The 23395-nt window shown below is 41.2% G+C and overlaps 2 protein-coding genes across 5 annotated transcripts in view; both read left to right on the top strand.

The window, feature by feature from the left end:
* The window catches only part of LOC117397857 (rab11 family-interacting protein 1-like), a 32097-nt gene extending 26397 nt beyond the window's left edge, over positions 1-5700 (top strand). For all 3 annotated transcript variants that reach the window (XM_059013792.1, XM_059013794.1, XM_059013793.1), the window contains one exon: positions 3483-5700. In XM_059013792.1, coding sequence (XP_058869775.1) covers positions 3483-3692 — 210 coding nt within the window. In that variant the 3' untranslated portion in view covers positions 3693-5700. The remainder of the gene's footprint in view (positions 1-3482) is intronic.
* Positions 5701-9935: 4235 nt separating this feature from the next.
* On the top strand, positions 9936-23176 carry LOC117397797 (transcription factor IIIB 50 kDa subunit-like). Of its 2 annotated transcripts, XM_034912497.2 has the most exons (7): positions 9936-10031; positions 10170-10298; positions 15807-15893; positions 19511-19708; positions 20382-20501; positions 21305-21626; positions 21709-23176. In XM_034912497.2, the coding sequence occupies exons 4-7, from the start codon at positions 19537-19539 to the stop codon at positions 22715-22717; spliced, it is 1623 nt and encodes a 540-aa protein (XP_034768388.2). In that variant the 5' UTR covers positions 9936-10031; positions 10170-10298; positions 15807-15893; positions 19511-19536; the 3' UTR covers positions 22718-23176. The 2 variants fall into 2 exon arrangements, with proteins under 2 accessions (XP_034768388.2, XP_058869780.1); XM_059013797.1 differs by lacking the exon at positions 15807-15893 and having other exon boundaries at positions 9945-10031.
* The last annotated feature ends 219 nt before the right edge of the window (positions 23177-23395 follow it).

The raw sequence follows: 23395 nt of genomic DNA, 5'->3' as shown, positions 1-23395 counted from the left end.
ACCCCTATTATGTTTTCTGTAGGATTAACGGTTTCTGCTTTTTTGGACAGGCTTGTTTTAGAAATACAAAAAAAATAAAAAATCTATAAATCGATTCAAGGTTTCGACTAGAAGTCTCTTTTTCAGTGCTGCGTTGTGCTTAACTGTCCCAGCCAAAAGATAGTGAGCTGGGGAAGCATATTCGTTGTTGCACAGGATTTAGAGCACAATGCTTTACCTATGGGCTTCAGTGTAGGGATGGAAATAAGACTCCTAGCATAGCTGTTTCACCCATTCCAGGTTTTACTATGGGCTTGATTAGCCACAAGTGTATAGGTAATAAACTCAGGTGTGTCTTATGAAACTCATAGTGCAACCAGGAATGGATCAGGTATGGGTATGAGAGTCTTATTCCCGGTATGAGAGTCTTATTCCCATCCCTGCAGTGCATGGTGCAACTTAAATATGCTTCCCTACCCCTCTAATCTGCAATCTGCCTTTTGAGAAGTCTTGTCAAAAGGCAATTTGTGCCGGAATAGTGGAATTATTAAAGATGTAATCAGAAACAACAATGTAGAATAACAGAGGTAAAGTATTCATTCAAGACTTCTGCCTTTGTAAATATTTACTCTGTAGTTTAATTTGAACTGCACGGTTTCCACACTGATACTCCCGATTGTGCCACTCAGAACCACCCAGAGTAACGAACGCAGCGGGGAAAGAGCAAAAACTAGCATTCGGGAACTGTGTGTTTTAAACTCTGTAGCGAAGGGTTAGGAGCGAGGTGGGCTGCAGAGGGTTTGTTGTGGTTAATTTTCATGGGAACATGAAACCTCAGCACATTCCACACTGCCCAGCCTCCCCCTGTTCCTAGCAGGAAGCAGGATACTCTGCCAGCACAGTGTACCACTGATAGCGTGAACAGAGATTACAAAAACTGAGCAACTGAGGGACTGGGAGGGAGGAAAGCAGAGTGTTTCTAGTGGTTAGAGATGAGGGACTGGGCAGGAGGGAAGCCATGTGGCTCTAGTGATTAGAGCTGAGAAGGGACTGGGAGGGACGGAAGCAGTGTGGCTAGCAATTAGGGATGGGAATTTTAAATGTTTAAGCTCAAAATAAGTGGTAAAACATTTAATAATATGCTTGTATAACCGGTCACGTGACAAATGTCACCAAACGCATATTTTTTTATGCATTCATTTTAGTAATTTATCATCAGTAGTCCTCGCGTATGAGACTGCTCTAGTGCCACAGTAAGGGCAGATATTATAAAAAGGAAGGGGTTTGGCAATTGCCCCCAAGTAGCTTTTCTAATTGGTGCAACAGAAAGATTGACACTGGGGCGGGTTTTATTCTCGGTGGATCTGGCGCTTCATTGGTGCACTGTGTGTGTGTGTGTGTGTGTGTGTGTGTGTGTGTTTATGCCTGTAGTAGGCGTGGTATGGTATCAATTCCACGGCGGGGTTAAATAATGTTAATGACCAGCGTTTTTTTCTGAGTTGGTTCTCTATTTTTAAAATGGCATCTCTAAACAAAGGGAGCCACGTTTTGAGGAACGGACGAGAAAACCGTGATATGTAAATAATTATGCCAAACAAAATTGCCGTACCACAAAAGTTAAATGCTTCACAGTTTGAAATGAAAACATTCATAATTTATTGTGGATGGAGTTACTGATGGCAATAAAAAGCAAACATCCATAACAACATTTGCTATAGATTTGGCCGAACAGGATGTGATCACGTTATCCCCTATGAGGTCAGTGCATGTGAATCGTGAATGCTGCAGTTTTGAAATCGATGTAAGATTATCCCAATACTGTGCCGACCAATAAAACAATAACAGCGAGGCTGGAAAAACTTAAAGAAAATCGTGCTGCAGCTGTTCATACAAACCTTTCAAAGGGAGAAAAAGTTGCAATTACCACAGACTCGTGGACCCCATTCTCGAATCTTCCCATAGGTGGAAGGCTTTTTTTACTTGAAATTGTTCTGTTGGCTTTGGGGCCGAACGGCCGTTTGTTTAGTACAGTTTTTATTTGTATGTTGGAACTACTGCACTAAAGTAAAGGACCTCTGAGACACAGTTCAGACAGGTAGGCCAGGCATCTCTTTTTAAAATTTAATGTGAAGTTGTGTGGATACGTGAATTTGAATACTTTACGTTATTTAGTAATACTTGACCATATCCAATTAACTGCACAAGAAGGCAAACGTTATATTAATTACTTAATATATTACTTGATTGTGTGTTAATTTGGCATTTAAGATAGGACTTGTGGCAATGTTTGGGAGGTTTATGTACACGAGTGCAGTATGTAGAGGAGAGTGACGTTTGATTCGAGTACTCCTCTCGAGCAACAATAGATCTCAAAAATCCCACCGCTACTATCAAAGACAGCAAACTTTGGGGGGTCCCGAGTGGCGCATCCAGTAAAGGCGCTCCACGTGGGGGAGGGTTAGGTCAGCCAGGGTGTTCTCGACTCAGTGCGCACCAGCGACCCCTGTAGTCTGGCCAGGCGCCTGCGGGCTTGCCTGTAAGCTGCCCGAGAGCTGCGTTGTCCTCCGACGCTGTAGCTCTGAGGCGGCTGCACGGTGAGTCTGCAGTGTGTAAAGAAGCGGGTGGCTGACGGCACACGCTTCGGAGGACAGTGTGTGTTCGTCTTCCCCCTCCCGAGTCAGCGCAGGGGTGGTGGTGGTGAGCTGAGCTTAAAAAATCGCAAACTTTTAAATCTCTGAGGCAGACTTTTTAATATCAGTCACAGTGCTCTTTAAAATTCCAAAATATTGTGCTATTTTATCCCTGATAATTACCTTTTCCAGAAGTGAAAGTATTTCCAACTTTTTTTCAATTGTAAGCACAACTCGCTTTCGCACTGTACAGTGGGTGATGTTCGTCTCTTCAAATTTTTTTATTTTTTAAACCATATAAATTTGGGGCAAAGTTACTTATAACAACAACAACAAACAAAAAAACCTATAAATAAATGTAATTGGTTCCTATTTTTTGTTGTTTAAATAAACCTTTAAGAAACACACTATTCTAAAAACATGTGTTCAATATGTATATAGTATAAAGTTATATCTTCACTAGCAACTTTAATTACCATAAATATAAACATTTCAATACATACTTTTGTGTAGGTGTTTTTTTGTTTTGTTTTGTTTTTTTACATTTTGTTAGTTCAGTCTTTGCGATGTTTTGCTTATTTGGGGTTTATTTGCTTAGAAAATACTAACCAGGGCTGTCAGTATCAGAATGTAATATAAAGAGAGTGTGTGTCTGTGTGTGTGTGTGTCAGTGTGTCAGTGTGTCAGTGTGTGTGTGTGTGTGTGTGTGTGTGTGTGTGTGTGTGTGTGTGTGTGTGTGTGGTTTAAAAGCTGACATTGCAAAGAGTTTAAACGTTTAAAAAAAATTACCAAAAGCACATCCCTACTAGTAATAAAGGATTGGTGTTTGCATTTCCTCTGTACACTGAGTAACTCTCTTCTCCCCCTTCCCAGTTCACTGACCCCTCGGATGCGGCCCCCTACTCCCAACTAACACACGATGAGCTGGTTGCTCTGCTGGTGAAGCAGAAGGAGGCGCTGTCCAAGAAGGACTGCCAGATCAGAGACCTGGAGGACTACATAGACAACCTGCTGGTCCGAGTGATGGAGGAGACACCCAACATACTGAGAAACCTGCCTTCCAAGCAGGCCGGCCGAGTCTAGTGGCAGAGTGCGTCTGTCTGTCTGTATGTCTGTCTGTCTGTCTGTCTGTCTGTCTGCATCTCATGAGCTCCACTTCTTTTCCAGGGGTGGCATTAAGACTCCCATTGCATAGCAGTTTGATCCATTCCTGGTTTTACTACCAGTTTAATAAGACACACCTGTTACCTATACAGTGTGGCTAATCAAGCTTGTATCAAAACCTGGAATGGGTGAAACTGCCATACAATAGGAGTCTTATGTCCATCCCTGTATTCTCTCAGAGCTTGAGAATTGCCATATAAAATTGCTGTATAGCACTTGACAATTAAAACACGAAGTAGACAAAGGTTTTGGGCTTCAGGGTTCAGATGATATAAGAAGCCATTGTGCTGGTGTAGCCACTGTAGGATTGGATGGGAGTGCAGTTTGTTTTTCCTCTCTCGGAAACCATGGCAGAAGTTTGAGAGTCACTGTTACTGGAGCATGCTTCTGGTTATCCATAGGGGCCGGGGAATGTATAGATTTGATTTCTGGCTTTGTTTTTACCTGTATACCAAAAATCATGGCTGTAGTGAATCCAATCAAACTCAAATGTACTGTTTTCCTACCTGTATAAGTTTGTGAACAACATTGAATTGAACTGTAAACTTCTATTGTTTTATTATTATTATTATTGAAAATTTCTTTCTGTAGATGTAGATATAGATAGAGAGAGAATGATGCATGGGGTAGTGTGTCATAAGAGAACTCAACGCCCATCTGAGGGTGGGGATTAAATTCTCATTTATCACACACTATCCCATGCAGTATTTTTTATAATCTCTGGTGAACAGTTCTTTCCTGCCAGAGTTCTAAAGTTCTGTGCTGCTTGTTGTGGGGGCGGCTTAATCTACCTAGTCTGTGTTGCTGAGTTAATATAGGCTCGCGCTGGGGTCGCGCTGGGGTCACGCTGGTGCAGGTGGTAATGAGCGCGTTTCCTGTAATAACCGGACAGTTATTACGGGAAATATCTACTGGATGAGCCCGTTGAAACAATTGCTCACCAGTTATTATATATTTAAATTGTACTTTTTTCCTTTGTGGGAGGGATTTGAATATATATGTTCAACAAGACACTAATCATGGCTTCTCATCAGAAAGCATTCCAGGGCTGTGTGACAGTGCAGATTGGTGATGGGTTTGAGGCTGGATGCACGCGGTGTGGTGCAAGGAGCTGCAATATGGGACAGTGCAATTGTGGGCATTGCTGCTTCAAATATGAGACTTATTGAAGATAAGACTTATTTTATTGTATAGATATCTATTAATAAAGGGGTTGGCGGATGGAAATGTTTCTCCAATGTAAAGTTTTCCAGAGCTATACAGGTTGAGACCATGCTTAGAGTGGAATAGTGTCTGTAATTCAGAACGCAGCAGTGGGTTTGAACCCCATTCTGACTTGATACCGAGTCTGGCTCGCACTTTATCTGTGTCGCTTGGATGTTTGGACAAGCCCTCTTGGAACCAATTCTTCTAAACTGCAATAATCGCTCAGGGGTTTCAGCTGGAATGTATCCACTTCACTCATTTAGGTGCTCTAAATGTGATTTTTTGTTTTTTGTTTTTGTTTGTTTTGTTTTTTTAGTTCCTGATCTTTCATAGCAGAGATTATTATGTTTTACCGTGGCATGCAGAATGAAACAAGAGAGCTGTTTATTTGAAAAAGCAAAGTAACCAGAAGGATGTTGAAGGCCTCTCTGTCCCTACAGCAGATTGGGGATATTTGTTTTTACTGATCATCTTGGGTGAAAAGTCTTGTTTTTATTTCATTCCTTGTCAGAAGTATCAACAGCAATAGCTTGAAAGATCTTCCATTCCTGACTTAAGGTTTTCTTTATACAGTTTTTTTTTGTGAGTGCAGCTGTATAAGGCTGTTTTCTCTAGAGCAGTAAAGTATAAATATTTTCACATATATATGTATATCATTATAATATTATCATTATATTCTTCCATGTAAAATTGAAAAATAAAGCACTGTTTATATTGTCAAGGAGTGTGGTTTTATTTTTTAATTTAATATTTTTAAATTTTTTAATTTTTTTTTAATTTTAGCATTTACTCTTGTTTCCCAGAATTTTCAATTTGAGTTGGTAAAGACAACTTTTCCTCCTGCCACAGTTCACGTCCTTTATTCAAAACAGGTGTTTGTACAGAAAGTGTTTGTTTATATATAATTATTTTATTTTATAAAATAATTATTATTAACCATTATATATATATATATATATATATATATATATATATATATATATATATATATATATATATATATATATATATATATAATATATTAAACACACACACACACACACACACACACACAGGGGCCTTCCATTCACAATGGTGTGATCCCGGCTTGGTTTCAGCCCTGGTAAGTATTTCTTGTTTTTTTGGCAGTCCTGTTTGCGGTGACCTTGGCGCCCCAGTTTCTCTCTGTGGGATTCGATCCAGGATTAGCCTGTCTTAATGCAAGGATTGTATTTTTCTTTGATAACCTAAACCAATAGCTCCCAGCCACCCACTCGCCAGCCTTAAGCACAGTGAATTAAAGGGGTAGGAGCAACATACAAGCCTGTTTTAGATGAGGGTGAATTCAAGGCTCGTTAAGATGAGGGATGGTGGCACTGCCTGCGGGCTTCACCATTACAGCTCTGCAAGAGAGGCAGGGAGAGAGACACAGACACGTTCTAAATAAGAAAACACTCACTCATTTATAGCAGGGGTGTGCAAGCACAGTCCTGGAGGGCCATTCCACTGCAGGTTTAACAAGTAAAACAAGATCATGAAATACTTCAGAGTTTGTTTGGAAGTTTAATTGTTTCAATTAAATAATTTAGAATAGGGTTGGAATAAAGACCAGGAGTGGAAGGCAAAACTTTGCCCCCCTGATTTAGAGGTACTCGCCCTGGATTGCATCAACCCCCAATCTGTGTTTATCCCCTAAAAATAATGTAGTTCAGGGTGGATGCTCAGAAAATCGCAGTGGGGTATAGAGTGATCCACTCACCCTGAGGTCAGTAACAGACAAACGTTTTGGTAAAGCTCCTGGAGAGCTGAAGGGTCTTCTTCTTTTCACTCCACCAAAGTTCTCAATTATCTAGTTGAACTAATTATTTTCTTAACTGGTCAACACTAACTTTCTTTCCAGGTCTTTAGCCATTGATGATTTAAAGATATCCAAAAAAAATCTGTAGGATTGTGGCTCTCCAAGACCAGGGTTGGCCACCCCTAGATTAAAGCCTTCATGAAAATGTCTGCTTGACTTTTTATTTCTTCAGAAATGGACAGGGATGCAGATTCAGATTTCTCTAGGGCTCCATGATGATTTCATCTGAATGACGGGCAACAGTGATGCTGATTCAGATTATGAATTTGCATAATGGATCCCTCTGATGTTTATTCCATCTGTCTGGGATTTCATCATTCAGCAGGATCCAGAAGCACTTTCCTAATGCATGACAACGAGAACTAATCAAGAGATATGCCTGGATCAGAGTGTGGTAACAGCTTCATCATGCAAGTTAGTGTGGCCTGATAAAAGGAGACTGGCAAAGCCACAAGATTAGGTCAGGCCCTCCTCACGCACACTCATGTGTATCAAAGTCATTATCACACACTGATCCATGAAATAACTCATCAGGACATGAGATCAAATATACTACCACAAAAGTGTTGTTTTTCCAGAAGGTGGAGTGTTGATTATGACATCACAATAGTATTGCCGTATTAAAAAAAGGTTCATAATCACAACAATTTGTACCATCAACAAAATAAAAATGAAACGCAAATGAAATACAGTGCATAGTACCAGAGTGGGTGTGGCTGTGTATGAGGTCATGTGCTGATGTCACAATGAGTGAGTGTAAGGTCAGTATCACATGTCTGTGTCTCAGTGCGGGTGTGTGTGAAAGTTCAGCTAAAGAAGCAATAACTGCACCCTGGAGAGTAACAGCGCTGCAGCAACCATCTAGCACTTCATTACATTCTAAAGAAGGGCTTCTCAACCCCGGTCCGGGGGACTCCCTGTGTCTGCTGGTGTTCATTCCAGCTGAGCTCTCAATTACTTAACTAAACCCTTAAATGAACTGATAATTTGCGCAATTCTACCTTTTTTAATTGTTTGCAGCTTTTAAACAGTTGCAGAGTTCACATTAGCTATAACAGTTTATAAGTAACTTGAACTCTGCAATTATTTAAGAGCTAAAAACCATTTAAAAAAGGTTTAATTGCACAAATTATCAGTTCAATTAAGAGTCCAGTTAAGTAATTAAGAGCTCAGTTGGAATGAAAACCAGCAGACACATGGGTCCCCAGGACCAGGGTTGAGAACCACTGCTTTAAAGGATTTCTTTACATGTACACAAAATAATTAGACAAATAAATGCTATTAGATTATAATGGTATTGTCCAGTCGAAATTCCTATCAGTGGATTTCACTGAATGCTGATTTGATCAGCCTGCACCCTGATAAGCCACAGCTGGAGCTTGTCAGAGCATTTTACAGCACTGGAGAATCCTCCTGGATTCTGTCTGTGGTTGTGTCCCAGGATTCTAAAATCAGGTGGTTGAGACAGCCCAAAATGATTCCCCAGTGCTGTAAAACGCTCTAAAATAATCCAGCTGTGGCTTATCAGGGTGTAGGCTGATCAAATAGACCCCCTAAACTGAGATCACAAAAAACTGATAAGTTATATTGTTAAGTCATAAATATTTGCAAGCCTTTTATTATGGACTTTTCGTAAACGCAAACATTTTTGGCACGAATATCAAATTCCACTAACAATACATACTTTGTATATTGCAACAGGTTGCAAATATTTATGGCTTTACAGTATTTGAACCCAGGGCACCAGAGGTCAGACAAGTGAACTACCCTGCTGTAGCACCGCCCAGCCCCCTCGCTTAACACTGAACTACCCTGCTGTAGCATCACCCAGCCCCCTCGCTTACACTGAACTACCCTGCTGTAGCACCGCCCAGCCCCCTCGCTTAACACTGAACTACCCTGCTGTAGCACCGCCCAGCCCCCTCGCTTACACTGAACTACCCTGCTGTAGCACCACCCAGACCCCTCGCTTAACACTGAACTACCCTGCTGTAGCACCACCCAGCCCCCTCGCTTAACACTGAACTACCCTGCTGTAGCACCGCCCAGCCCCCTCGCTTACACTGAACTACCCTGCTGTAGCACCACCCAGCCCCCTCGCTTACACTGAACTACCCTGCTGTAGCACCACCCAGCCCCCTCGCTTAACACTGAACTACCCTGCTGTAGCACCACCCAGCCCCCTCGCTTAACACTGAACTACCCTGCTGTAGCACCACCCAGCCCCCTCGCTTAACACTGAACTACCCTGCTGTAGCACCACCCAGCCCCCTCGCTTAACACTGAACTACCCTGCTGTATCACCACCCAGCCCCCTCGCTTACACTGAACTACCCTGCTGTAGCACCGCCCAGCCCCCTCGCTTACACTGAACTACCCTGCTGTAGCACCGCCCAGCCCCCTCGCTTAACACTGAACTACCCCGCTGTAGCACCACCCAGCCCCCTCGCTTACACTGAACTACCCTGCTGTAGCACCGCCCAGCCCCCTCGCTTAACACTGAACTACCCTGCTGTAGCACCACCCAGCCCCCTCGCTTACACTGAACTACCCTGCTGTAGCACCGCCCAGCCCCCTCGCTTACACTGAACTACCCTGCTGTAGCACCGCCCAGCCCCCTCGCTTACACTGAACTACCCTGCTGTAGCACCACCCAGCCCCCTCGCTTAACACTGAACTACCCTGCTGTAGCACCACCCAGCCCCCTCGCTTAACACTGAACTACCCTGCTGTAGCACCACCCAGCCCCCTCGCTTACACTGAACTACCCTGCTGTAGCACCACCCAGCCCCCTCGCTTAACACTGAACTACCCCGCTGTAGCACCACCCAGCCCCCTCACTTAACATCTCAATACCCACTATAGCACTATAAAGTAGGAACAATGAGCAGCTGGGTAATGTAGAACCACATAAAAACCAATAAGCAGTCTTCAGAAAGCTTTTTATTGCAGTGCCATGTAAAGAGAAATCATTCTGCAGTTGTTGCGTTTATCCAAAATACTGCAGTGCCATTAAATAAGGAAGTGCTCCAGAGAGAAAGTGTTAACACTTTTTTGGTCCAATACCGCACACAGCATTAACGTTTAAAAATGAAAGGATACTCGATTAAAAAAAAGAAAAAAAATACAGTCAACACATTTAAATAAGACCGCCCTCTGGTGGTGGTCGCATGTGTTTAAATTCAACGGGAACCAGAAGTCCTCCATCTTACGCGGTAAGTTTGTTTGCTGTACCTGTGTAAAGAGGGTTACATGTATTTTTTTCTGTGGGTTGATAGAAGGGACGCGTGTTTGTTTAAACTGTGCACACTGTTTTTTTTTGTTTGTTTGTTTTTGTTTTACCACGCACGAAGAAGGAAAGAGGAGAAAACTCAACGCCAAGTCGGAACTGAATTATGAGGCTTTAGTTTCCACACGGGAAGTTAATAATGATGTACGATTCTACACAGATGAACTGAGAGGGGAGACTGAAAACGTTGAAGGTATGTTTGTAGGCAGTTGTTGTTTTTGTTTTTTAAATAAATAAAAACCTGTGTGTTAGTTTTGCTTTTACTGTATTTTGTTATTATTTTAGGAAGTAGGAAACCGTGTCTCCGCGTAATTCGGGATAGAAGCACCACCAAGAAAATCTGAAACATTGTTTTGCTATATATGAATGCTAAAGCAAGAAAGACTTTCTTACTCGCAGCCGCAATGAATGAAATATTTACACACACATATATATATATATATATATATATATATATATATATATATATATATATATATATATATATATATATATATATATATATATAAAGCGTAACGGCAAACTCCGAGGTTGAATGAAAAAACAAAATATCAATATCACGACGACTTTATCATGCATAAGTTACTAAGTACTATTGCTCAAAATACAGTATTTAACTAATACAGTTACTAATAGTACAATTACTCAAAATACAGTATTTAACTGATATAGTTGTTGTGCCTTTTAAAGTCGTTTTATTGGAATAAAACTAGAGAAACAATATTTTAGCTTTGTGGAATGCTGCATGGGACAGGTTAAGGGTAAACGTAAAGTGAACGTCATGTCATTAAAAGTAAAACTGAAGGTTTGCCGAAATATCTGTGAACACCAGTCCTCTTGTACTGGTGACAGTACGTGTAGGATTTTGGAAGTACCACTGCACGTTTTGAAATTTATTTTTTTTTTTTTTTTTACCCTGTAACTTTTTATATATTTTTATTTAGGACAAACATGTTTAGTTTAACGAATATATCTACTCAGTCACGTCTACTCCTATCATTTACCTGTACAGTACTAACAGGCGTGTTTTCTTCCACTTTTGAGTTGTTGTTTTTTTTTTATATAAGTAATTTAACCCTTGTGTACATTCAAAACTGATACATACATACATACATACATACATACATACATAGTGTGTGTGTGTATATAAAACCAGGTAACTACAGACCAATAAGCCTGACTTCTATTATATGTAAACTTATGGAAACTATAAGAAGATCCAAAATGGAAAATCACCTATAAGGTAACAATATCCTGGGAGACAGTCACCATGGTTTTAGGAAAGGGGGATCGTGTCTAACTAACCTGCTTGATTTTTTTGAGGATGCAACATCGACAATGGATAATTGCAAAGCATACGACATGGTTTATTTAGATTTCCAGAAAGCTTTTGCCAAAGTCTGCACAAAATGATCTAGACAGAACTGGGCAGACACATGGCAAATGACATTTAATAGAGAAAAGTGTAAAGTATTGCATGCAGGCAATAATGTGCATTATAAATATCATATGGGAGGTACTGAAATGGAAGAAGGGAACTATGAAAAAGACCTAGGAGTTTATGTTGACTCAGAAATGTCTTCATCTAGACAATGTGAGGAAGCTATAAAAAAGGCCAACAAGATGCTCGGATATATTGTGAGAAGTGTTGAATTTAAATCAAGGGAAATAATGTTAAAACTTTACAATGCATTAGTAAGACCTCACCTAGAATATTGTGTTCAGTTCTGGTCACCTCGTTACAAAAAGGATATTGCTGCTTTAGAAAGAGTGCAAAGAAGAGCAACCAGAATTATCCCGGGTTTAAAAGGCATGTCATATGCAGACAGGCTAAAATAATTTAATCTATTCAGTCTTGAACACAGAAGACTACGCGGCAATCTGATTGAAACATTCAAATTCCTAAAAGGTATAGACAATGTTGACCCAGGGGACTTTTTTGACCTGAAAAAAGAAACCAGGACCAGGGGTCACAAATGGAGATTAGATAAAGGGGCATTCAGAACAGAAAATAGGGGGCACTTTTTTAAACAGAGAATTGAGGGTCTGGAACCAACTCCCCAGTAATGTTGTTGAAGCTGACACCCTGGGATCCTTCAAGAAGCTGCTTGATGAGATTCTGGGATGAATAAGCTACTAACAACCAAACGAGCAAGATGGGCTGAATGGCCTCCTCTCGTTTGTAAACGTTCTTATGTTCTTCTTATGTTCTTATGTGTGTGTGTGTGTGTATATATATATATATATATATATATGTGTGTGTGTGTGTGTGTGTGTATATGTATATATATATAAATGTGTGTGTGTGCGTAATCAGGGTTCGACATTAACCATGGCCTGGGGTCGCAGAAGGGGTTGTAGCATTCTGTGGCCCGTGGTCCGGACCACTCCAGCTGTTGCTGTTATGTTATGATTTCAGTGTGTGTGTGTCGCTGTTATGTTATGATTTCACAGTTTCCTTTTCATTTTCTTTATTGCCGGTTATGTTTTCCAAATACGTATCTTTCAGTAATTCATACCAGTGTTTAAGTTTATAAGAATGTGCTTGGGACCCGTTACCATTATTATCATGTGTATTTAGAAAATTGATTTTACACTTCCAGAAACGTTATCTTTTTATATAAGGTAAATATTTTCTTGTTTTAAAACTTGCTGGTATAATATATAGCCTACATATGCATTATGATAGCCTTAACTACAAAATACACTGACAGTAATAAAACAAACATGGTGTAGCGAGTTTTCTGATGAGTTTCGTAGAGATTTAGTTGTAGATATATTGTTTTTAACCAGACGTGTCTTAATACATGGCTCGTAAATGGTTAGTGTACAAATGTTTCCAAGGATTCCAAGTCCTCAAGGCGGCACCTATAACCAAGTGTAGGCCTAGTCTGTATATCAGGTAGATATCGAATAATACTTAAGGAACTTTGTTTTGCTACATTTTGCTTAATCTGTTACTGCATTTTATTTGCATTAGTATTGTGAATAGTTGCTGCAAAATTATATCTTGCTGATACATCCATAAATGGATGTCGTCATGCTTTGGTATTTTTTACTTTGAAAGTAAAAGGTATGAACCATATTTGAAAGAACAGATCAAGCCTATTCTATATAAACATATTTTAAATCATTATACAAATGGAAAATGCTCAATATTGTGGTTGCGCAGTTGTGCTGTCCTGCAGAGATTAAGTTTGACCCATATAAAACAAACCAAAATGTTCCCATTTCCTGTAATGCTACTATTCTGTTTTTTTTTTTTCTTTTTCTTATATAACTTCTGCATTTTTCAATTGTGACAGTATTTGTTAATTATGCATGCAGTGTGGAGTAGTGGTCAGGGCTCTGGACTCTTGACTGGAGGGTTGTGGGTTCTGGTCACCTCGTTACAAAAAGGATATTGCTGCTCTAGAAAGAGTGCAAAGAAGAGCAACCAGAATTATCCTGGGTTTAAAAGGCATGTCGTATGAAGACAGGCTAAAAGAATTGAATCTATTCAGTCTTGAACAAAGAAGACTACGCGGCGATCTGATTCAAACATTCAAAATCCTAAAAGGTATTGACAATGTCGACCCAGGGGACTTTTTAGACCTGAAAAAAGAAACAAGGACCGGGGGTCACAAATGGAGATTAGATAAAGGGGCATTCAGAACAGAAAATAGGAGGCACTTTTTTACACAGAGAATTGTGAGGGTCTGGAACCATCTCCCCAGTAATGTTGTTGAAGCTGACACCCTGGGATCCTTCAAGAAGCTGCTTGATGAGATTCTGGGATCAATAAGCTACTAACAACCAAACGAGCAAAATGGGCTGAATGGCCTCCTCTTGTTTGTAAACTTTCTTATGTTCTATACGCCAAGGGAGTCGTACACTGTAATATGTTGCAGTCTTCCATCAAAAAAACTTTTTAAAAATATGCTCTGTTAAACACCTTGATCCTAATTTTAATGCCAAAACTTTCTAGGTAAAGTTTTTTTTTTTTTTTGTATAAAAGTAATGAATTGTCAATTTTTAATACACTGTCATTCCAACACAAGGGGACCCCTTACATCACCGAATAACAGTAATGAAGATTTTCCTTCCTTGGATAGACCTTTGAAACATTGTTATCAAATTGTGATAACACTAGTGTGTGTAATTCCTTACTCACACGGTTGAAGTATCATCAACCGATACTGAAGAAAATGTACTGTAACACACTTACCCATAGAATGAAATGGTTTCCTGATTCAGGGCATGAATGGCCCACAACACGTGTAAACAAAAGCTTGGTATCTTTCTGAATATTCTGTAATAAAACATCAACATATATTACTTTGCTTTAAAAATAACAGTGAAGATGAGAACACAAATATATATTTTTGTACATACCTTTTATACTTTGCAGACTGCGATCATGTATTTTTTGGGGTGGTTTCCAGTCTCTCCACTAAAATGTAAACCAAAAAGTCTCAATCACGTGTACCTGTCAAACATGTTTCACTTGAATTATGATTTAGATGTAAACTTATTTTCAAATTTTTACTTAATCCACTTACACTCTTTTGTCCAGATGCTATCTGTCTAATTCTTGCATTGACAACCTTTTAAAAAGGATATAAACGTTGGCTTAGAATGAAGTGCTTTATTTTTTTATGTACTCAGTTACTCAAATCAGTATACTTACATCATCCGTTAACCAAGGCAGACCAGCCCTGTCCTCGTCTTATCTTTTTCTGATAATAGAACCTGAGGGGGGCACAAACTTTTCATGTCTCTCGTTGTTACTGTGCTGCTGTGCTCTCGGATAACAATCTGGTATTCTTTGTTTCCTTCTTGAAAAAGCTTGGTTAGTTGCTCCAAAAAATAACAAGGTGGTTTTACTTTTTTGGGTTTTAAACTGAAGTTATTTTCAATACCTTATTTTCCTTTTGTATGGGGAACATGCAAGCACTGCCCTTTCCCCCCCTATTTTGAAGTCCTGATAAAGCTCTTTTCTCGCTTGCTGAAGGCGATTCCTTTTTCATATTTATTTACTGCCTGCATTCTTTGCTGTATAAGCAAAATAAATTATAAAATTTAAATACATCAAAATATGGTACAATCATATTTCATAAATGATCACAGCTTCAAATGTATTTGTTAGATACTATCAAAAAGTGTTATCATAAAATAATTGATAACATGAGTAAGTATAGCATTAGAAGTATAACATTTAAGCAGAACTGCATAAAATATAATAGTTACTATACTACGGGCAGCAGTGTGGAGTGGTTAGGGCTCTGGACTCTTGACTGGAGGGTCGTGGGTTCAATCCCAGGTGGGGGACACTGCTGCTGTACCCTTGAGCAAGGTACTTTACCTAGATTGCTCCAGTAAAAACCCAACTGTAAGAATGGGTAATTGTATGTAAAAATAATGTGATATCTTGTAACAATTGTAAGTTGCCCTGGATAAGGGCGTCTGCTAAGAAAATAAATAATAATAATATACTAACCTGCTCCATAAATTGCTAATCTTCCATCTGGACAGATTTCCAAAGGATCCAATGTTAGTGTCTTTGTATGTTTATGGAAATGTCAATTTTATCTTATCATTGTGAAGGTGAAAGATTAGCCTCAATGCGAAAATGTCATACTTCTCAATCCTTCTGGTCTCGTTTTGAATTTTTTTTTTTCTTGAAAACGATCATATAGTGAATAACGCTCTTTCGTTCCAGTGGAAGGATGTACTTGGGTATATCTATCAGCTGCTGCATGTTCTGTCTGCACACTTAAACCTTTGAACTTTAGTGCAGCCAGCCAAGGTAAGTCTATTTTTAATGTCTTTTCTTGAGCACTCTGGATATTTTCTTCTGTGGCTGCACAGAGCCTACCATCATGTGGCTGAAAACACTTCTTCTGTTCTGTACGGTACTGTGTCTTGCAGCTCTACCAGCAATGTCAGATATGTACATGTTCGGAGGGTGTTTGAAAGTCAGTAATGCATCACAGTGGTCTTGGGCAGACTCTTGCCACCAAAGAGGAGAGTGGTAATATACCACAGAGTGCATGCATCCCATGTGTAACACACCGCCTTCAGAGAAGAAAAGGAGGAAATAGAAATAGTCAAATGTGTAATATTCAGAGTTATAAAAATAAACATTGCCATCTTTTTCTGTAGTAATAAAAGAGGAACTTCGGTAATTTAGTGATTCAGTTAATTCCTACCTCCAGTTTTTTGCAGTTTAACAAACATCTTTGGATAAATGTCTTTATAGAGCAATAGCTCCTGTAGTCTATTGTTAAGGTCTGTTCGAGAACCTACACCAGACACACCCAGTTCTTGACATGTTGCCGCCAGTTGACCTCTACTAGCCTGTGGAAAAATCAAATCGTATTCATTTTTGCACTCCAAGTACAATAAGCATTAATTAAAATGTACTGCTCTTTCTACCAGGTAACATCTGATTAACAGATTTCTACAAATATAGCATATATAGTCACCTCTGACTTTCAACATAAGACATTGTATTGTTGGCTGAATGTAGAAGTTAAGTATAATAAGCTTATAATCTTTTAAGTTTCAATTTCTAGTAATTACTACCTTTCGAGCTTCAATAAGATCTGTTCGCTTGTCCTCATCAATTCTGGTTGTCTCTTTAATTTGGCACTCCTCAGTTTTTTTCTGATTGGCATGTCCTTTAATGCTTCAGTTTTTGGCAGTGTTTGACCTATCCTACTTGCAGCACCAATCCACGGTATAAAAGCTGAATAAGATAAAGGTCTAGAAAAGGGATTTTTACCAGCAGCACCTAAAATGATTAAATAAAGAAATGAGCATGTGTTTTAAAACAGGCATAGATGTAGCACCTATTTTGCCATAAAAACACCATGTAAAAATATTACAAACATTAGTGACATGGATCGTTAAGTAATCTTCTAATCTACAAATGTTTTCTTTGTGAGATGAAATGCTGCTTTAGATCTTAAAAGCACATCATTTTAACCTTTTTAAGTACTCGCCATCACTTTGGCCGTATGCAATAAGTTCCTGCTCCATATTTTGCCACGTGGTCTCAATGTTAACAACATGATCCTCTTTAGGTACATCATCCACCTTTGGTCTCTTGAACAGACTGACAATGGAGTGTAAAAGATTTAAAATAAATGCAATTGTACTATTTTTGTTGGATATTAACAAATGCTCTTTATCCTGATGATAAGGTGTTTTCAGTTCAATGCAGGACAAAGGTCATTTCCACTCCTGTCTCTCGTTTCTGTTGACTACTCTTAAAACATTCCAGAAATAAAATAAGTGTGCATACTCACCAGGAATGTCAAATGCCGTTTTCCAGTTAGCATCTGAAATGAGAACAGGTGGGTGGTGACCACATCGAAAGCAAAAATAATTGTATGATTATTGTCTCTGTGCAGAAAAATGAAAAAATGCCTTTCTTAAAGTATCATGATGCACTTGAATGCCCATAAAATCTTCCATTGTGGTCAGGAAGCAGCCAATTGCTGTGTGGTTCTGCAAAAAAAAAAAAAGCTTATCACAAAGGCATAACATAAAAAAAAAAAAACTATTATACAAGTAGGTGGTGTTCCTAGATCAGTATATATTGTCTAAAAAGTAAGATACATTGCAGCTAAATTAATTTAAAGACTAAAACTCACTGTAGTGCCGCTGTTAGAAGAATGCACAGGGGAAGGCTTAGAAAGACCCGGTCATTAATTATGGAATCCAGAATTGTAGTCTTGAAAACGGTCAGGAGTTTCACAGACCGGGCATGTCTTCACATGCATGTTGATGCCTAGGTATCACAACACAAGCAATGTTAAAAATAAATAAAAAGGGTTTCGTATATAATTATTAATGACTGTTGCAAAATTTAAAACACTGACCTTTGTGGACCTTCAGTCCATACACAACTGCATTTTTGGTAACTATTTTTGGTGTTAAAAGTTGTGGTGAGGTTGGTCCAGTACAATAAGGGCAGGTGGTTTCATATGGCACAAATTGTTCTGGTAATTCTTTTTCATGTTTTGAAATGTCATCTGGTAATTCTTCTGGAATACATTTATTCGTCCATAAGTAACCATCTTAACTACATGTTCTTTGTCTGGGGGATATTCATGGACATCAAAGCAGGGATCATCCAAATCAAAACATTTCTCATGCATGCTGTCACTGTCTGCTTCTTCAGTCACATTTTTCTGTATTCTAATTCCACAGAATAAATCTCTGCGTTCTTCATAAATATACCACATTGAGAGATCTGTGAACACATTGTGCCATTTTTCCACTGCCTTTACATAGACCGTGCCACTGACCTGTTTTGGTGTCAAATGTAACACGAGTTCTCCCAGAACGACACCAAAAAGTTTTACCTGTGTGCACTAAAAAGTACACAAATCAGTCACAAAAGCTATGTGCATAAAAAAACAAATGCGTAAACGGCACATACTCCTTCAGTTACTGCTTGAGATAGCATAGTAATACATTCATTTTCCCTAAAATTGGAAATCGTGCTACTATCCAACATATTTAGGAGATCCTGATCTTGTAATGGAGATGGAGATGGAGGTGTGTATGGTAGTGAGGTGCCTGTTCTCTGCAGGTGAATGCATTCTAGTCCAGGATTTCCACTTCTGGGAGCAAGGGCCATAAACTCCATACAAATGTTCTGATTCACAATCAATAACTCATGCAGTGATAGATTTACGAAGATGGACTGGTGCCCTTTGTCCACTTTTTTTCTTTTGCAGTAAAATATACCATTTATTAGATCAACACAATAAGTAGGATCCTTTGGTGTTCCATGTTGATGCAAAGCATGACGTCGCAGTGATGCATGATGTCCAAACCGTGCTTTGCATAATGATGACACAATGATTACTTTTTTCACACGGGGGCATTGGGTGTTGCATAACTTTCTTTAATAAATAAATGAAATGTATCAAATTTTTGTGTTATTTCTTCACTCTGGGTCCCTTTTATCTCATATTCGGTTTTGGTTGAAGATCTGATAACATTCAGTGTCAAAAATATGCAAAAATGCAGAAAATCAGACGGGCAAATACGTTTTCACGGCACTGTGTGTAATTTATTTATATATATATAATATATATAAATAAATTACACACACACATGCACACCGTGTTGGAATGGAGTTACCTTTCCTATACAAGGTGGGCCTTAAATGCCCATTATTACCCGTACCTTTTTTTGCATGCTACCCTAATATCTAATATGACAACACAATTAATTGTTGTGTGGAGGCACTGTGCTACAGCGCATGGGTACACTGCAGGTTTGAGTCGAGTTTTGTTTCCTCCTGAAAAGATTACGGAGGAATTGAAATGATTCCCCTTGTCCTGTGGTTGCAGCTCCTGCCCGGGGACTGTGTTTGAAATGATTCTCTTTGTCCTGTGGTTGCAGCTCCTGCCCGGGCGCTGTGTTTGAAGATGGCTGCGGCTCAATCGTGCCCTGAGTGCGGCTCCTCCAATATCATCGATGATTCGCACCACTCGCAGGCCCAGCTAGTGTGTGTGGACTGCGGCTCCGTGGTGAGTGAGGGACTGCTCACAACCACACTGTCCGAGGAGCAGTATCACATGACCAGTCACAGCAGTCAGCGTGAGTACTGCTTCATAGTGTACCTTTCTTCCTTTACTACTAAGGGGACCCAATTTTTCCACTACTGACATATTGCCCGTTTACTGTGCAGGAGGCGATTTGCCCATAGTGGAAACTATAAGCAATGTTATCTTACAAGAACGGAACTAAGACTCCCATAGCATAGCAGTTTGATCCATTCCTGGGTTGTTACCTATACATTGGTACTAATGAAGCTTGTAGATAAACCTGGAATGGGTGAAACTGCTGTGCAGTAGGAGTCTTATTTCCGTCCCTGTTTTACGAATTGTGTATTGTGTGATACACAACCAAAATCACTGCATAGCTACTAGCAGACAACCTCCTGGTTCTTGACTTCATTTTAAAAGTACAGGTATGTGATTGATTTATAAATACATCATTCTCCTGTCTCGCATAGGAAACCATGTGGGTCCCTGTTACCTGTGAGGTCTCTTACCTGTGAGGTCTCTCTTACCCATCATTACAATGATGAAGGTAGCTTGGTCTACTTGACTTGGTGTTGTGAAGTTCTGGGTGCTCTGTTGCCTGTAGTGCAGGATCGATGAGCTTCACCTGAGTGTTTTGACATTGCAGTTGAGCCCTGCGTGACACACAGAGCTCAGCCAGGCCAGGCCCCGTCTCACTTGCTCATCTGATTGTTGTTTCCACACAGACTCGAGATACTCTGAGAGATCAGTCCTCGGCAAGCAGCTCTACCGCAACCAGAACAGAAGCGAGAGCGGAGCATACTCTGAGAAAACAGACAAGGAGCCCTGCCGCAACCAGATCAGAGGTGAGAGGGGGTGATACTCTGAGAGAACAGACAAGGAGCCCTGCCGCAACCAGATCAGAGGTGAGAGGGGGTGATACTCTGAGAGAACAGACAAGGAGCCCTGCCGCAACCAGATCAGAGGTGAGAGGGGGTGATACTCTGAGAGAACAGACAAGGAGCCCTGCCGCAACCAGATCAGAGGTGAGAGGGGGTGATACTCTGAGAGAACAGACAAGGAGCCCTGCCGCAACCAGATCAGAGGTGAGAGGGGGTGATACTCTGAGAGAACAGACAAGGAGCCCTGCCGCAACCAGATCAGAGGTGAGAGGGGGTGATACTCTGAGAGAACAGACAAGGTGAGGGTGGCGCAGTCACAGTGTGAGCGTGCAGTCTAGTCAGTCAGATTCAAGTTGAGTGCGAGAAGAGAGTGCAGTCCAGTCTCAACCGGATTCAAGATGTCAGTGATGTGTGTGCTTGTGTTTTGCACATAAGCTGTCTAGTTGCATCCAGGTTCAAGGTGAGTGTGAGAATTTGAGAGGATAGTGTGCAGTCCAGTTGCAACCAGATCCACGATAAGAGTATGTGATAGAGTGAGTGTGTACACCAGCAGGCATGTGGTTTCCTAACCAGCTCCAAGGTGAGCGAGAGTAAGCAGTTCAGCCGCAACCAGATCTGAGGCAAGTGTGTGTGTGTGTGTGTGTGTGTGTGTGTGTGCGCACAATCGGGACGAGTGTGAGAGAGAGGAGTGCGTGCACAGTATAGACAACCATATCGAGGGTGTGCACTCAGGCCAGTATCCCCACACTAAGCGTGTTTCCCCGCAGGTCTGCAGCGTGTGAGCACTCTGTGTCACATCCTGAGGTTCCCCCCAGGCGTGGAGGACTCCTCTCGGAGCCTATTCGAGCGCGCTTACCGCCACCCTGCCTTCCTGGGCGTGTCGCTGGAGCGCAAGGAGGTGCTGGCGGGCTGCTGTGTGTTGCTGGTGGGCCGGCAGTACAGCTGGCCTGTCACCATGGGAACCATTAGCTCGCTGCTGCAGGCAAACCCAGGGCTGATGGTGGGAGTCTACCTAGAGCTGGTGGAGAAGCTGGGAGTGGAGGCCCCGCCCACCACAATCACTCAGCTCGTCAGGAGCCACTGCAGCAGGTAACCAGGGTATTGTAACCTTTCTGTGCAGCCATTTTTCCAGGGTCGAATCATTGTAACCCTCTGTGTCTGTCTCTCTCAGTTTCCAGCTCTCCACAGCCTCTGTCCCGGACCAGTTCAGCGAATGCCTTTCCAAGTTGGTGGACCGTGCTTCCAACCTGGTTGAACTGGCCGGAGAGGCCTGGATAGTGACAGGCCGGCACCCCGTCCCGATCCTGACTGCTGCAGTCTACTTGTCCTGGCTCTCTCTCCGGCCAGTGGCCCCTCGCCTTGCCACCTCCCTCTCTAGATTTTGTAAGCTGGCCGGAGTCCCCCTGCCCCTTCCAGCCCACAAGCGCCTGGCAGAGCTCCAGGACGCCCTCTGCAAGCTGGGCAAGGAACTGCCGTGGCTGCGCGGGGTCAAACTCGATCGTAAGGTGGTGGCCAAGCACGCTGGGGATATCCTGAAACACAGGGCTGTGTTACTGAGGAGAGCCATGGAGAGTCAGGGAGGAGAGGAGGTGGAGGACAGTGAGCAAGCCCCACAGCGCACTCTAGGTGTTGCTGAGCAAGCAGTTTGTGTGACTGCGCACAGTGGAGCATCTTTGTCACAAGTGGGCTCTGTGACACAGTGTGCTGGCTGTGAGGATAAAGAGCTGGAGGGGGCTGCTGCTGCTGCACTGAACACTGGAGGAAATGAAAAAGGAGGTTGTGCACAGGGATCTCTTTCTTCACCAGCAGGGGGCAGTGTGGTGCAATGCAGCAGTGCTGAAGGGAGTGTAAAACCTGCTGCTATGGTGCCTGTAAAGGGTACCATAAATTCCGCGCAGGACCTGGTAGAGACTGAGGGACCTGGAAACTGTGGGACACTACCTTTACTCGCGCGAGGCAAGCGGCGTCGGCCGGTGTTTCTGCCCCCCTGTATCGTCAATCCCCCGAAGAGGAGGCAGAGGGACGAGGAGGAAAGCAGAGGCAGGGAGGTGACTGGGGACGAGGAGATTTCAGACAGTGAGATCGAGCAGTATATCCGCACCCCTGATGAGATGAGGCAATTTGCTGAAACACAGAGCAGACTTGATGAGTGTCGCGCAGAGGTGTCCAGAGGAACATGACACAGGAAACGGGGGGGGGGGGGGGGGGTGTACATTTTGTTCAAGCAATTGATTTGTCATGGAAGAGGTGTTTTAGACAAGTGTGTGGTGCATGTGTTTTTGGTTGTTAATTTCTCCTGCACCTGTATACGTTTTGAATAAAGACGAACTACTGGTTTCACCAAGCAATAATCACATGGTCACAGAATCGGTAAAAAGTTTATTACATTGAGAGATTTGGTAACTTTCCATTAAAACTTAAACTTCTGTTGCATATGTAACAGCGACTGTCTTAACCACTGCAAATGAGCGAGTGTGCAATTAATGAATATGACTAGATTATTTTATTTTTATGTGCTTTGTTTTGCTGATTCAGCCTTTATTAAACAATAAATATCACTATCTGATCTACAAGATGTACCGGTCAGATCTTTTGCTACACAATCAGTTGCTGTAAAACTGTGGTCAAGTAATATTATTGACAGTTTACACACAAAATACAGATAAAAAGTACACACACACACTAAAACGCATAAACAGATACTGGTGTTTCTATGTATGTTTAAATGGGCACGGTGCATAAGATGACTAGACAAAGGTTCTTTATTTTAGAAGACTATCCCAGTTCCCTTTTTAAGGAGTTCAAGTCAAGTGGAAATGTATCGTCAAACTCGTGTACAGTACGAATCTTTTCTTCCT

The sequence above is a fragment of the Acipenser ruthenus genome, chromosome 46 (genome assembly GCF_902713425.1).
Source record: "Acipenser ruthenus chromosome 46, fAciRut3.2 maternal haplotype, whole genome shotgun sequence".
In the NCBI taxonomy this organism is placed as follows: domain Eukaryota; kingdom Metazoa; phylum Chordata; class Actinopteri; order Acipenseriformes; family Acipenseridae; genus Acipenser; species Acipenser ruthenus.
This window is presented reverse-complemented; position numbering and strand designations above follow the sequence as displayed.

Bases quoted from the DNA above. Each gene is read 5' to 3' on its own strand.
- LOC117397797 (XM_034912497.2), top strand. From the start codon at position 19,537: ATGGCTGCGGCTCAATCGTGCCCTGAGTGCGGCTCCTCCAATATCATC. The intron at 19,709-20,381 runs GTGAGTACTGCT...GTTTCCACACAG, and splicing joins GACCAGTCACAGCAGTCAGC to ACTCGAGATACTCTGAGAGA. The intron at 21,627-21,708 runs GTAACCAGGGTA...TGTCTCTCTCAG, and splicing joins GTCAGGAGCCACTGCAGCAG to TTTCCAGCTCTCCACAGCCT.